Here is a 15,901-nt window from a genome sequence, read left to right as displayed (position 1 = left end):
CCTCCCTTATCTCCTCTGCAGCCCACCCAGGACCCTCCCCGACCACCACTAGGCTCCTCCCGCCAAGGCCCCACCAGCAGGTTGGGGTTTGCAGGCCTCCCCTGCCCAGAGGCTCTGCCTGTGGCCGCTGCCCCTGCTCGGCTTCCTCCCCACCCTAGTGCCCGTCCTCTGTGGGGTCATCCCACTCTGCCGTTAGGTGGCTCCTCAGCGAGCCCATCCAAAATGCTGTGCTTTCTTCCAAAGCACAGATCACCTTCTAACTGTCATTCTTCTTACGGCTGAAGCTACACCCCACTGTTCCTGAAGTTCACAAGGGCAGGGATTTTGAGAATCTGTTTGCTCACTGGCGCATCCCCAGGACCTAAAGGAGGGAAGGCACAGACCAGGGGCCCAGTACCTGCTGTGGGCTGAGGCTCCTCCCCTCATTTCATTGCCCACACGGCCACCCCTGCTGGCTTCTTTTCTTCTCTGCCTCCCTTCCCCTTTCTCTCTCAGAATGAGCCTCCTACGCTGTGTCTTTGCTTGTGGGTTGTTTCCGGCCTCAGAGTGGGGTGGCTCCCCACAGCCCTCTTTGGCCCGATGGCTTGGCTTCATACCCTCCCCCCCGACCTGGCTGAGAACCCTCCTATTTGCACACATCCTGGAGGGCCAGCATGTCCCTCTCTAAGGGACATGCACTTCCCGCAGCTGTGGCCTGCTGGGTTCCTGGGGTGGGCACAGTGGCTGTTTCCAGTTGGGTAGTAGTTAGCACAGCCAAAGGCCCAGCTCAGGGGCGTGGGGCTGCATGCTCTTTTTGAGGCTCAGGGTGCACGTGGGGGTCTGCCTTCCCAGACTCAGCCACCACTGTGCCGAGGGCCCACACTACTGGACAGGAGGGGACAGCTCCCCATGTGGGCGCTTTGGCTGCCCCAGTCCACGCCCTCCCCCAGGCTGCCCACCCGACACTGTGAGCTAGTTTCTAGTTGTGTAATTTTTGGTCAGTGCAGCGACGGCTCCCTGTCCTGGTTTGTACTTCTCTGATGACAACACTGGGGACGTCTCCTCATGTTACAGGCTGGCTGGCCCTCTGGGCTCTGAACTGCCTGCTCCCCCCTCAGCCTGTTACCGTCCGGGTCCCTGCCTTCTTTCCTTTGATGGGCAGGAATTCCTCACATCTCAGGGTTAGGCCCTTGCTGGTTTTAAACCCTGTGTCTCAGTCTGCTCTGTCTGTTCACGGTGTTCTTTGTTCTGCAGGAACTTTTATAAACCATCAAAATCCTGTCTTACTGCTGTGCCTTTGGGTTTGAAGCAGTCTTCTCTACTCCTTGTTCACAATACACTTTCCCACATTTTTTCTCCCAAGTTTCTATTTTACCTTTCTCTCTGGGGTGTTTTTTTTTAAAAGACTGGCACCTGAGCTAACATCTGTTGCCAATCTTCTTTTTTGTTTTCTTTCTCCTTCTCCCCAAAGCCCTCTGGTACATAGTTGTATGTTCTAGGTAGGTCCTTCCGGCTCTGCTATGTGAGATGCCGCCTCAGCATGGCCTGATGATCCATGACAGTGCCCAGGGTCCGAACCGGCGAAACCCTGGGCAGCCAAAGCAGAGCACGCGAACTTAACCACTTGGCCACGGGGCGGCCCCCTCACTGGGTTTTCCATCCTCTGGAGCTGCCCTACATCTGGTTAGGCAGGGTCCGGGGTTATCTTTTCCACAGGGTGCTACTGTGCCCACCACCACCAAGGAGACTGTCCACTCCTCCCCGACCCATGGGCTAGCTTTCCAGCCACCAAGTCCCTGCCCAAGGGTCTGCCAGGGCTGACTGGCCTCCACAGTGTCTTTACTGTGGGTTTGTAGCTTTCAGAATCTGCAGGATATCACCTCTCTTGACTCCTTCTCAGAGTTGACTGAACCTTTTCAAAGTTTCAAGGTTCAATGTGGATCTTTTTTCTTCCACATAAATTTGAGAGCTTAATGAGTTTCTCGAAAAATCAGATGGCATTTTGATTAGGATTGTGCTGGATTTAGCATAGCTTTTCCCATCCCCTCAGCATTTTTAAAATGCCTGTTAAAAAACAGACGCTGGGGGAATGGGTCTGGTGGCGCAGTGGTTAAGTTTGGGTGCTTTGCTTTGGTGGCCCGGGCTTTGCCGGTTTGGATCCCAGGTGTGGACCTACACACGGCTTGTCAAGCCATGCTGTGGCAGGCGGCCCACATACAAAGTAGACGAAGATGGGCACAGATGTTAGCTCAGGGCCAATCTTCCTCAGCAAAAAAGAGGAGGATTGGTGGCAGATATTAGGTCAGGGCCAATCTTCCTTAAAAAAAAAAAAACAAAAAAAAAAAAACCCCCAAATAGATGCTGGGTTTCAATTTGTGACCATTCTGAGTCTCCCCTCTACCTTGGGCACCTTCCTGTCCCCATTCCCAGGGGGTGGATGGCTGCACACGGTCCCGCGGAGCTTCGCCTCTGCTGCTCCTTGAGCCTCTCTCCTCACTGTCCTCTCTGCTGGCAGCTTTCTGGTGTGTTCTCCTATGTGTGGGCTGCGTGTGTCATGACACTTTCCTGCTCTATTAGTGGGGACTCTAAGCTCACATTTGCCCGCACACTTTACTTATCAGCTGTTGCTTCCTTTCTTCTGCACCATGGTGAAAATCTGCACAGTCCTTGCCTCTGCTTCTGCCCTCCCCGACCGCAAGAACAAGCACCTCGCAGTTCGGATCACTAGTTATTTTAGGAGGGGCACATTCAGAACCTTGTCAAGAATCCTGCCTTCGCATTTGCAAACAGCTCCACGATCACGTCAAATGTGTTCTTTTAAACCAACATTCTGCTGGTTTGAGCACCTGCTGCTGCTGCTTCTAAATCGTATCTTTCCCTTTCTTCACTTCCTTATTTGGATTCATCTTTTGTTTGGTGGAGGACTCCTCTGAATAATTTTTTCAGCAAAGGCACCCAAATTCTGCATCCTTGTGCATCTAAGTGTCTTTCTTTTGTCCTCAGACACGGAGGGTGTCTAGCAGGGGGCAGAACTCTAGGGTCATGCTCCGGAGGCTCTTCCTGGGGCCACGCCCAGCCAACTCTGCTTTCCTCACCAAGGTTGCTTTTCAATAGGCAGACGCTCAGAGACTCAGGGCACACAGTTTATTCTGGCGAAGATTAGAGTCACGAACTGGACGTGACCTTAAACCTCAGGCCAGCCACTGCCATGTCTGCAGCTTGTCTGGCACCCAGTCACCCGGAGCCCTCCCACACGCTGCCGGCTCCCGGTGCAGCCTGCCCAGTGCCGTCCCCCAGCTCTAGAAGGCGCTGTCCAGGAGAGCTTTCTGGGACGGTGGACAGGGGCTGCCCTCAGACAGATGTGGCTGCTGAGCACTTGGAATGTGGCCAGTGTGACCAAGGAAGTGAGTGTACCCCATTCCACTGTAGCAGATTTAGATTGGAACTGAAGCAGGCACAAGTGGCAGCGGTGGCTCCCACACTGGACAGTGCGGCCCTAGAAGTGTGGACGTGGGAGGGACCCTTGGGGACCACACGATTCAGTTCTCATTCTGCAGAAGGGAAAACCTGAGACGCCAAGAGGATATAAGGTCCTTGTAGCATTAAATTCAGACCCTGGGTGACTGTCGATGTAAATTTTATAAGAAACAAGCCAACACAACGATCGGGCAGAATGGGAGGCGATATTCTAAGTGGCCAAGAGGTACGCTCTGGGGAGAGTCTCTCTGAAGAGAGACTCGGGGTTCTGTTCTGTCGGGCACAACGCAGCCGTGTGCCTGGGAAGCGTCCCCTCCTGGCCACGAGGGCAATGCCGGCCTCCAAGGGCTGGCAGGGCTGTTGGGCACCTCCGGCCGCACTCAGCAGGGGCCTGGCGCACGGCCACCACTCTTTAAGAGAGCTCTGAGGGTCACAGGACACAGCTGAGTCATCCTTTACCCACTGATTTGTCTGCTTTTTAATACATAAAATTTTTAAAGAAAATGCCATTGACTAGTCTAAAAGACTAAAAAGCTCTTGGCCTTGAGGGCTGGCTGGGACGGCCCCTGACTGCCCACCCAGGCAGAGCACAGGCCTTTTAAGGCTCTCAGGCCCACTGTGCCACCCTTCTCAGGTGGGGGCCGTGACCTCCCTCTGAGGAAACCCAGAAATGGTGACGTGTGGTACCGTGACCGCTGATGGATACTAGGAACACCGCGTGGCAGGAGGTGAGAGGAACAGCATCCCAAGGTGGCGAGCAGGCGTCATACATGGCAGTTATCACTCAGCGCCTTTTTATTGCCATTGGGTTTGTGACTGTTGCTATAGTGATGATTTCAGGAGCAACGGGTGGATTAAAAAACCATGGCCGGGCAGTTCTGTTGGAGAGAGGGACCAGTGAGGAGCGAGGATTCAGAACCTGACGAAGGTGGCATCGATCTGCCGCACGGTGGGGAGGGCCAGCATGATCTTCCGCCTGTACTGGGGGTCCTTCTGCAGGGGGTTCCGTTCCAGGTACACCGTCTCCAGGTTCTTGGCTCCCTTCAGCTCGTCGAGGTCACTCCAGCTCTCGAGGAGATTGTCGTTCATCTGGAGGACACACACACACACACACACATACACATACACATGCACACGCATTAGAAAAGGCTTTAGAACAGAACAGCCTGAGCCTGCCCCCGCCCACATCTGGGTGAGGCCACAGAGGCTCTCCAGTCTTCTCCACTCAGAAAACTGTGACTGGTATGAAGCCTTCCCTGGAACCTTCCATCGCCTCTCATACATCCCGGCCATCTTTCATTGGCATCCTGAGGGGAATGTACCTGTTTACACCCATGACCTGGCCATGTCACCACGATAGGGGCAAATCCAAATTTCAATCAGCAGAGAAAACAGAAGCAACGCTGATGACAACCCCCTGCCCTCATCTCCAGGCAATGTTATCGTGTGGTCCCCAAGGGTCCCTCCCACGTCCACACTTCTAGGGCCGCACTGTCCAGTGTGGGAGCCACCGCTGCCACTTGTGCCTGCTTCAGTTCCAATCTAAATCTGCTACAGTGGAATGAGGTACACTCACTTCCTTGGTCATACTGGCCACATTCCAAGTGCTCAGCAGCCACATCTGTCTGAGGGCAGCCCCTGTCCACCGTCCCAGAAAGCTCTCCTGGACAGCGCCTTCTAGAGCTGGGGGACGGCACTGGGCAGGCTGCACCGGGAGCCGGCAGCGTGTGGGAGGGCTCCAGGTGACTGGGTGCCAGACAAGCTGCAGACATGGCAGTGGCTGGCCTGAGGTTTAAGGTCACGTCCAGTTCGTGACTCTAATCTTCGCCAGAATAAACTGTGTGCCCTGAGTCTCTGAGCGTCTGCCTATTGAAAAGCAACCTTGGTGAGGAAAGCAGAGTTGGCTGGGCGTGGCCCCAGGAAGAGTTCCTACAAACTAATTCTCAGTAACTGTTCCCAGGGCCGGACTGTGCGCTCTGACGGTAACATGGTCAGCAGATCAGGGGCCACTCCCCCTAAAAATCACGGCTCTCCCGTATGTTGCCTCTATGGCTTGTTCCGCTAGGACGCCCCATTGCCGGTTTCTGTGGTGTAAATGTCTCCACTGTGGCTAATGTCCCCAGGATGTAAAACTTCAGGAGGGGCTCAGAGTCTGAGTTGTAGGCTCAAAGCAGGTGAAATCTCACCATCCTGGACCCACCTCAGCCAGGAAGAATTCCCTCAGTTCTCACACCACTGTCAGGATGAGGACACGAAGGGACTCAGGGTTCAGCGTGTCCATCACAGCGTCTGCATACGACGTCCACACCTGTCTGTCTAGTGGATGCTTGTGGTCCCTCTGCTGTGGGCAGGGCGGGAGGCTCTGAGAGAGGAGCCACCCTGGTTTCTATTAGTTTCCAAAGAATATGGCAGAGGGACGAGTGAAAACAGACAAGAGAACCACCTCTGTGAACGCAAGATGCACTCAACTGCCGGAGCAGAGGATGAAGGCCAGAGGGCAGAGGACAGGCACACGGGACCGGCACTACAACTCCAGGCAGCAGCGTGCCAGCGAATGGTCAGCAACCAGCTCCCAGAGAAACGCAAAAGCCCTGGTCTCTAGTGTCTGCCACTTCTGTGGTGCAAATACCCCGCCGTGGCTGATTTCACGCTACCAACTTGATGTCACAGACAGCGGCGCTGGGAAGAGGGGCACACAGTTGGCTCTGGGAGCCAGGGCGAGCTGGCTCAGCACAGCACTACCCAGAGGAGCTTAGGATGACAGGGATTTTAAATGAGGGGCAAGCCTTGGAAAGCTGCTGTGAGCTTATGCATCACTAACAAGGGGGTGCCCAGCCAGCTCCACAGCCTGCCAGTCTGACCCCCAGCTCCAACCACTCTTGTTCTAGACATCATGCTTTAAGAGATGCCAGGTCTCAGAGCTGACACGCAAACAGGAGTGGAAAGGTCAGGAGGCTCCTCCCGAAGGAGAGGATCCACTTGTGCTGTGAACCCACCACGGGCACAGGCAACAGGGTGACAGATTCCAACTCTACGTACAGAGAAGTTATGACAGGAACGGTCCACATGTGGGACGGAAAGGAAGTGGAGGAACTCCACGTTCAAGGAACCCATCAATGGCCACTTGGGAAATGCTATGGAGGGTCAAGCGTTGAGTGAGCACAGAGTTAAGTCTCTGTGAAGGAGCCTCCCAGCGTGGATGCTGAGATTACGTCAGCCAGGAGTGATTCTCTGACGTTACCTCGTGGCTGGGTCTGGAACACTCACACAGTGGTGTAGCATCTGGAACGGCGATTTCTTCTACATTGATTCACTGAACGAATGCTTGAGGACCTGCTACGTTTGTGGCTCTGTTCTAGGTGTTGGGAATTCAGCAGGAAATAAAATGGTTCGGGGTGGTGACGACAGTGGGCAGGGTGGGAGAGGGTGGGCAGGAGGCAGAGAGCGATACTGTTGGGCTTTGACTTCTACGTGAGATGGGAGCCCTTGGAGGGTTCTGTTTTAACAGGCCGGCTCTCTCACGTGGAGAGTGCTCTGCAGGCTGAGGACGAGGAAGCTATTCTGACGGTGCAGGTGAGGGACAATGGCAGCTTGTGTCAAGGTGGCAGCAGCGGAGGTGAGGAGACACTGGATTCTGTCTAGATTTGAAAGGTAAGGGACAGACGTTGGACCAGATGTGATAGATAAGAGAAGGGAGAAAAAAGGGAAGATTCCAAGATTTTTGACCTGAAGAAGTGGAAGGCTGCAGTCAGCGTTTACTGGGACTGAGCTAAATGGAGGAGAGCTTGGGGAGGGGGCTCTGGAGGTGAGGGGTGGACAGAGCAAGAGGGTGACATCTGGAAGCTAAAGGAGGAGAGTATTTCAGGAAGAAGAGTGATCAAATGTATCTACGGAAAGGAGAGTAAGCCAAGGGATGAAATCCAGCCGTAGGTCTGCTGGTGGAGTGATTTCCGGGGTGAGAGACGGGGGTGGCCGAGGCACCGACAGTCAGAATGACGGTGGCTGATGGCTGCATGCCACTCATGAGCGACGGCAGAGAGCGTGGTGGGAGTGTCTAAGAAAGAGGGCGGAGGCGAGGAAACGGGCAGGCAGGCTAGAGGGTCTTCTGAGGAGCTGGCTGTAAAGGAGAGCAGAGCCAGCGGCAGGGGTGGCGGGGAGTTGAGGCTGAGGGCGGGCCACCAGGATGGCAGACATGGCAGCGTGCTAGCATGCTGACGGAAATGATTTTGTAGCAAGGCAGCGACTGAGATGTGGGGAGAGATGGGGCAACTGCTGAGGGGATGTCCTTGAACGGAGATGGGAGGGCACAGATGAGGCGAGTCTGTAAGCATGGGGTGGGGGTGAGGAATTCAGTTGGGGGCGAGGAAACAGCCGCTGAGGGTGGAGGAAACTAACCCGGAGGAGAAGAGTGGATGGGCTCAGATGAAAATGCAGGAGGACTCTGGGGACAGCGCTACGGCCTCACACGAGCTTTAAGTGAATACACTGGGGTGGGCCAGCCAGCACCTTCAGTGTTCTTTCCGTTACATGTCACTGCGTGGAGTTCTTCAGGTGAGTCTAAGAGGGGAGGGTGGGACAAGGGAGTGATGCTAACAGTGCTCCCAGGATCTAAGCAAGGGAAGAAGGGGTGAGCACACGAGAAGGCAAGACAGTGAGTGAGTGGCAGGGTCATGCTCCAGGTCCCGGGGCAGAAAACTGCTGGAGGAGGTGGAGGGGGTTAGCTGAGGGGACCACACTGGTGGCTGGAGAGGGGGGTGCTTGAAACTGTTTGGAAGGGGCTGCATGTATTGGTAATAAAAAGGCTTAGGATCAGGTCGGGGGTGGGTGTCTGAGGTGTGGTGGAGAAAGTAACTGTGACTTCCTCAAAGGTGAGAAGGTCAAGGAAGCCAGACACCAGGTCATTGGGAAGAGCATCCACATGGATACTGAACTCAGCAAGACTGAGGACAGGAGCATGTTGGAGGGAGTGAGCGGAGTACTGATATCTTCAAGGAAGAAAGACGGTGATGGCCATGGGAGTGGAATGAGTGCACAAACCCGTGGCTGTGCGGTGGGAGAGCTTCAGGAGGAGGGGAGAACAGCCTGGAAGTGGTGAGGAGGAACAAAGACCGTGACACGCCTCCAGGGACAGGAATACATTGTGACCAAGAACCTAGGGCTTGATTTCTTATGATTTCTTTTTCTTGAATACAGATCACATTTTCCTATTTGTCTATCTAGTGATTTTGGAACGAACAGGAGCTGGCTTTCTGTTCTAACAGGCGACTCAGCCATGGCTGATCACCTTCAATCAGCGCGGGCTTTGTCTCACACTCATCAGGGCAGGTCTGCAGAGAGGCCAGGCCTCTCTCAGTTGGTGAGAACCAACCCACAACTCTACATCCTCTGGAGATCTTCTGAGCTAGGTTTTAGGCTGTGTTGGGGGGGGTTTGGAGTAGGTACAGCTGAACCTGCAGTCCCTACCCCTAAGGCAGGGCCTTTTTGGTGTCTAGCCGATCGCCAAGGGTGTCGCTGAGATCTCTGCTTGGGCTCTGCTCTCCCCCCAGCATAGCTATTGGGTGAACCTTGAGTGGGGTGGTCTTGTGCCCAGACTGCCCAGCCCTCAGCCACGGACCATAAGGGGATCCCTACATGGCCTTCTGGGGCCCTTCTCTGCACAGCTACCCCCTCTCTCCAATGCCTTGTCTTAAAGATTCCAGCTGCCATAAACTTTGATCTCTGCTCCTTCAGCTCAACAGAACTGCCGTGTTCTGCCTGGGAAACTGTTCCTAGACAGAGAGCAGGGCAATTGTGGGCTCACTTTCAGACTGCCCTGCTCTCAGGGGCCGCAGGATTATGCTGCCTGTTGCGCACGGCCCAAACAGGGCTGTCTCGTATCTTTGCATCTGTTTATGGCAAGAGGGCCAGTCTGGTACCAGTTCCACTGCCACAGCCAGACTGTCTTTACTAACTTACTGGGCATTACGAATCCCCCAGAGAGGAATAGACAACACAGGGTTTCCCATACTCACCTGTTTAAGGAACCGTATTTTCACAGAATTTCTTGTGGGCCTAGAGTGCCACCTGTTTGGGAAATCTAGATTTCCAAAACTTAGAGCTCAGCTCTTGTGGAGGGACTGAAGCCTGCTCCTGAGCCTTAGTCACGAGGGACCTGAAACTCAGGGTGGCGCTCTGCCGTCAGCCTGAGTGCGTGTTTCCACTGGAAGGGACAACAGAGAACAGCTCTTTTAGGACAGATTCCTAGGTGTTATTCTGCAAGGCGTGAGTCTATCGCACTACACTTATACAACTGGAGCTGCTCACAGGGCCAACGCAAAGTGTCCACAGTCAGAACTATGGAGGAGCCTTTTATCCACGTGGCTGCGAGTACAGTCGGTCTGTTAACAGAACGAGCCTGCTGAGTAGAGAATCACTAAAATAACGCACATGCCTCAAACACTTTTACCTTAAAACACACAAAAAATGCACCCATTTAATAAAGGTAGCAATATTACATTATTCAGAAGAAAAAGGACTTTTCTGAAGTATAGTCTATTTAAAGACCTTTTCATAACAGCACCGGTGGTTACTCAGGCTTCCGGCTCTGGCTGGGAGATGGTGTAGCTCCCATCTCCTCTTCTTTTTCAACATACAGATTTATTTGTATCTGTCACACACTGTATGCTTCTCGTCTTACACATCACGGCATTTCCAATGTTTTCTCCAGGATTTAGTAAACGTGGATCTGACAATTTTACTCACCACCAATAGTACACTGTAAATGATGTCTTTGATACAGATAACTTTTAGAGATTCTTATCTTTGTATTTGTCCAAAAGGAACTCAAAACCATTCACTGTGTTGTCTCCACAGACATTCTAGGCTGGGGCAGAGATGTTACACTCACTGAGGGAAAGACGGCCTCATGTATCTCTGTCTAAGTTTTCACAGCTGGGACGTACGGGAGCGCAGTTTGGGGCTGTGACCTTCCAGTGACACTCATTTTCTTGAAGAGTATCTCCCCAGAACATACAATTTTTAGTCTCTTCTAATCTGGAACATTTCCCACCTCCTTCTCACATTATTTTTTCCGTTAAATGAAATTCAGTTAATCATCTTGTGGACTGCCCCTCACTCTGGATTTATCTGCTTGTTTCCTTGTGGTGTCATTTAGCTTGTTCTTCTAGCCCCTATATTTCCTGTAAACTTAAAGTTAGGTCCAACGCACAGCGAGATCAAACATTTCTGGCAAGAACGTTTTACAGATGGATCACTTCGGGGGACACAGAGCACCAGGCTGTCCCACTATTAGGGATATTAAGTCTGATCATGTGGATAAGTTGGGGACCCCTGATGACTTTGGGGAGCATACTTCCCCTTTGCAATTAGCAAATTCTCTAAGAGGTGATACTTGGCACACACGCAAACATCCAGCTAGTCAAGGATTTCAGCACCCAATGATGATCCTTGCCTGAATCAACTACTGGAATTCTGCTACAGAATGTCTCCCTGGTTGACGTTTCCCCAGCAGACTGTTTTGTGGTTTTCAATACTCAAACTTCATAGGATGTATGTATTTCCCATTACAATGGTTTTTTGGCTGATATTTATATTAAAAATTTACATTTACTCTCCCCCAAACTCCATAACAAAAAAAACCATTTCTTCTTTGGTGAGCAAAATTGGCCCTGAGCTAACATATGTTGCCAATCTTCTTCCTTCTGCTTGAGGAAGATTGTTGCTGAGCTAACATCTGTGTCAATCTTACGCCACTTAGTATGTGGGATGCCACCACAGCATGGCTTGAGGAGCAGCATGTAGGTCCGCACCCAGGATCCGAACCTGTGAACGCTGGGCCGCCGAAGTGGACTGCATGAACTTAACCACTGCACCACCAGGTCAGCCCCCTCAATAACATTTTAAACAAAACAGAGGTGTGGGAGAATTCTCACGATACATTTGATACACAACTGGTAGAATGTCAAAATCACTTATTTTTGAAAATCTGTATGACATTTCAACAAAGGGGATGTGTATCTTGTACGTTGCTGGTGTGAAAGGAGGAGTCTGTTACTTCATATAAACCTAGGGATGAGAGAGAGAGCAAGAGAGCCCCTGAGACAGAAGCCAGTCTTCATAACCCCATCATGGAGGTGAAATCCCATCACTTCTGCTGATTCTGTTGGTTGGAAATGCGTCAATAAGGCCAATGCACACTCCTGGGGAGGGGCTTACACACGGGCGTGACCCCAGCTGGTGGGGGCCACATTAGCAACTGTCGACCACAGTTTCTATGAGCTTTTTCTCCTTGTTAGAGGTCACGTTTTCCTGCTTCCTTGCACACCTAGCAATGTTCTATTACTGGATACTGTGGACACTGCATCGTTGAGAGGCTGAGTTTTGCTGTCTTCCTTTAAAAAGTGTTCTGGCAGAGCTGCCTGGTCCTGCGGAGGCTTGGTCACAGGCTTAGGGAGAATACTTTCTCTGCTCCTGACGCGAGGCTGTGCCGGGGCACCGATGGAACACCTGGGGTTTGGCACAGCCCCTCCACTCTGGCAGGTCGGAATGCGAGCGTCTCCGAGCACTGTCTGGCTTCTGGAATCTGCCTCTGGTGTGCATCCCCGCAGCTGTCCTCTGCCAGGCCTTGCTGAGTCTTGCTCCACACATGTGCAGGTTATCCTTCCGAGGGCTGATTCCGAGGGCTCATCTCTGTGTGGCAACCTCCTTGCTGGAAACTCCAATCTCTGCTGCCCCTGCCCTCTGGGCCAGGCCCCGCTCTGTGGAAAGTGCCCCTTGGCAGAGAGGCAGGGTGAAGGTGGCTCACCTCCCATGTTTCCCTTCTCTCAAGGCCCACAGCCTGAAAACAGCTGCTGCACACACTCTATCAGTTGCATGGCAGTTTACATTGGGATGTGACACTGATGGCCGTTACTCCTTCATGCCTAAAACTGGCTCCAAATCCAAATTGAACATTACAGGCTTTTTCTTAACCTCTTTGATTTTATATTCGTATCTATTTTCTTGTACATGGAATGTTAGGTAGGATCCTATTCACATTAGTATATTCATTTACCCTGTAAGACATTTGAAATAGTTTCAAATTTACAATACCAACATTAGCACTAATAAAACTACTGAGTGAAGTTCAAGACATTTTTGGAGTTATTTTTGTCCTTAGAATATCTCTCACAAAGGCCATCCAGTCAGAGTACTGTTTTCAAAGTCATTTAAAATTCTTCTTTCCTTTGTGTGGTTTTTGTACCAATTTGAAATACTGTTAGGGTCAATGTTTCACAGTTCATTTTCAATTGTAGGTTAAATTTTTTTCTTAATGTGTAAAGTATTTTCAAAAGCGGAAACTACGCAAAAAGGTATATTCTGAGAAGTCTCATTCTATCCCTCTGCCCATCTAAACCCCTCACGCCCCACAGATAACCATTCATACTGCCTTCTGGTGATTCTCTGTGAAAACTAAGGAAATATACATATGTTCTTGTTTACACTGTATATACGCATATATATATTTATTTATTCTGGGCAGTATGATACTAAATACTCCTTATTTGGAATTTGTCCATGCTGATTTTCGTGAGCTGTAACATGGGTGAAGAGGAAGCTATCAAGACAGCTCCCCAGCTTGGCTGCTGCCTTCTTCCTGTGGAGCCATCTGGCCGGTGGCACTTGACTTCACGGTCTCCCTGCTGGAAACTCAGCTGTGACCGTCACCTCTCCCTCCGTTGATCACGGATTTCTGCTGATCCTCCTTTGATGTTTCTCTTGAACTAATTCCCTTCTTTCCAACCCTGCTGCCACTGCCACAGCCCACGTCAGCAGCCCGCTGGGAGCGCAGCGTGATGGCTATGCCAGGGCCCGGGTGTCTGCGGGCCACCAGGGTTCCCAGGAGCCACGCTGCATTCTTTAGGAGCTTCCAGCCTTCCCCAGTCTCAGCTGAGCCTTCATGCAAAAACGCGCAAAAATACACCTGCCTTTTCCATTTCTTTCCCCTGATAAAAATGTTCATTGCCAAAAACTGGTATAATTAATAGCAAAATATAGGATAAAAAGTACAAATCATGCACAATCCTGCCACATAAGGAAAACCACTGTTACTATTTTGTTATATTTTCTTCCAGCCTTTTTCGCAAGCGTATATATTTCAACAGGGTTAATACTGCATGTAAGTTTTACCTGTTGTTCTTTCAGAATATACATTTCTAAACTTTTTTAAATTATGAAAGAAATACGTGCTCATTTTAGCAAATTTAGAAGAACCAAAGAGTGTAAAGAGAAAGAAAAATCAACTACACTTTTACAATTCAGAGATGAGGGCTTCTTGTTTCTGCATATTTCCTTCTAGTCTTGTTTTCTGTGCAGGTGTGCATCCACATGCACTGAATTTAAGAACAACTGGATCTCATCAAAAATACTTTGCATCTTCCTTTTTTTCATTAATACTCTGTCATGAGGACTTTTCTGTAATTAAATTTCCTTTACAAATATCATTTGAAGGCCTCATTTTATGGTGGCATAAAATTTCATCATATGAGTATATCATAATTTATTTTTCCCTAAGTTGGAGAAAAGATCTATTTATGAAAAATAAAAACATAAAGTTCTAGGGGCCAGCTTGGTAGCAGAGTGGTTAAGTTCATGCACTCTGCTTTGGAGGCCCAGGATTTGCTGGTTAGGGGCCTGGGCATGGACCCACACACTGCTCATCAAGCCATGCTGTGGCAGCGTCCCACACAGAAGAACTGGAAGGACACACAATTAGGATATACAACTAGATACTGGGGCTTTGGGGAGAAAAAAAAAAAAAGAGGAAGATTGGCAACAAATGTTAGCTCAGGGCCAATCTTTCTCACCAAAAAAAACAAACAAACAAAACAAAAAAAATCCATAAATTTCTGGGAGAAAATCAGGTAAATGTTTTTATCAGCTTTGGGTTTACAACCTTTTCTAAACTGACACAAAAGACAGAAAACCAAGGAAAAGACATAGGTTTGTCTGTCTTTTTTGTAATCTGATCTTTTTCCTTTTTACAATGAGCAGACAGAGTTTTATCACGAGAAAATACAACAAAGCTATTTCCATTGTACAAAAATGAATCCTGATATTTATATATTTTTGTACATAAATCTTTGTCTGAATTTCTCATCATTTTGTTAGGACCTGAGACGTGAAAATATCGAGGCTCTGAATGCCCCACAGACACCTGTGTCACCAGAGTCCTGCCAGCAGTCAGGGGAGTGCCTGGTGCATCACAGATGGCTGCCACTGCATTCCACAAAAGGCTCTGTCAGCCTCACAGCTGGAATACTGCACCTCATTGTTTTAGTGTATTTTAAGAAATTAAGAGAGAGAAATGTTTTATGTATTTACAAGCAACTGTTACCTCTTCCTCTGTGACTCGTCTGTTCATGCTCCACCCCCAGTTTTCCAATGGTGTCTTTGCATGGGCCATTTTTAACATAAGGACATCAACCTTCATCTGATATATTTGTGCAAGCACACTTCTCAGCGTTATCTACAGCTGACCTCCACCCAACTGACCAACCATCCTTCCCCATGTTCCTGCCTCTCACTCAACCAAGTACGTGCCAGGTACTACTCTAGGGGCTGGGTGAGGGCATGCCTCTGCCCTCAGGAGGCTTACAGTCTATAGGGGTGACAGAGACACAAAAATAAAACTAAATAAATAGGCCTTCCACTTCAAGCCATGATGGAGTAACTGGTGATGGACTGCTTGTTTTGTCATAAACAACCAGAAAACAGGACAAACATATATGAAACAACTGTTTGCATACTGTGGACAATAGGCTACACAGGACAGTGATTCCTGAGAGAAGAGACACAAATGAGCTGAGCTCCATGCTCCTCTTGGCCTTCTGCCTGGAGATATCTTCTGGACCACCCCGGGGGGGAACCCAAGCAGAGCCTGGTGGCCACACTGAGTTGAGGTGGTGAATGTAGTCTGGGGAGGCAGAGGCAGCTGGAATTTTTGGAGAGGAATGAGCTACGTAGGAAAAAGAAAAAGCTCCAGAAATCCTTGGGTGTCCCCTTGAATCTCGGACTGAAAACTAAGCTGTGAACGGCAGAGTGAAACCCTACAAGACTGGTCAAAGAACAAATGCCAGGGAGCTACGAGCTGAACAATGACCACAGCTCATGCAGGGAAGGGACGCGTCTGTGATCTTGTGAACCAGAGCGCCAGACCTTGTTAAATCCCCAGGATGCTCACTACAGACCCAAGAAGGGTTGCAGCCCAGCCTTAGAGGACAGGCTTCTCAGACTCACACTAACAAAGCTTAAAACAAGCTTCAAAGGGATCAAGCACTTACTTATGTCTGCCACACAACAAGTTCAACACAGTCACGCACTGCATGATGATGTTTCGGTCAACGATGGACTGCATATATGACAGTGGTCCCACAAGATTAGTATCACATAGCCTAGGTGTGTAGTA

General features: G+C 50.2%; 1 protein-coding gene across 5 annotated transcripts in view; it reads right to left on the bottom strand.

The window, feature by feature from the left end:
• Positions 1-4,233: 4,233 nt before the first annotated feature.
• The window catches only part of PPP1R7 (protein phosphatase 1 regulatory subunit 7), a 31,710-nt gene continuing 20,042 nt past the window's right edge, over positions 4,234-15,901 (bottom strand). For all 5 annotated transcript variants that reach the window (XM_070620282.1, XM_070620288.1, XM_070620281.1 and 2 more), the window contains one exon: positions 4,234-4,545. In XM_070620282.1, the coding sequence (XP_070476383.1) occupies positions 4,369-4,545 (177 nt within the window). In that variant the 3' untranslated portion in view covers positions 4,234-4,368. The remainder of the gene's footprint in view (positions 4,546-15,901) is intronic.

Source organism: Equus przewalskii, chromosome 5 (genome assembly GCF_037783145.1).
Source record: "Equus przewalskii isolate Varuska chromosome 5, EquPr2, whole genome shotgun sequence".
NCBI classification, from domain to species: Eukaryota; Metazoa; Chordata; class Mammalia; order Perissodactyla; family Equidae; genus Equus; species Equus przewalskii.
This window is presented reverse-complemented; position numbering and strand designations above follow the sequence as displayed.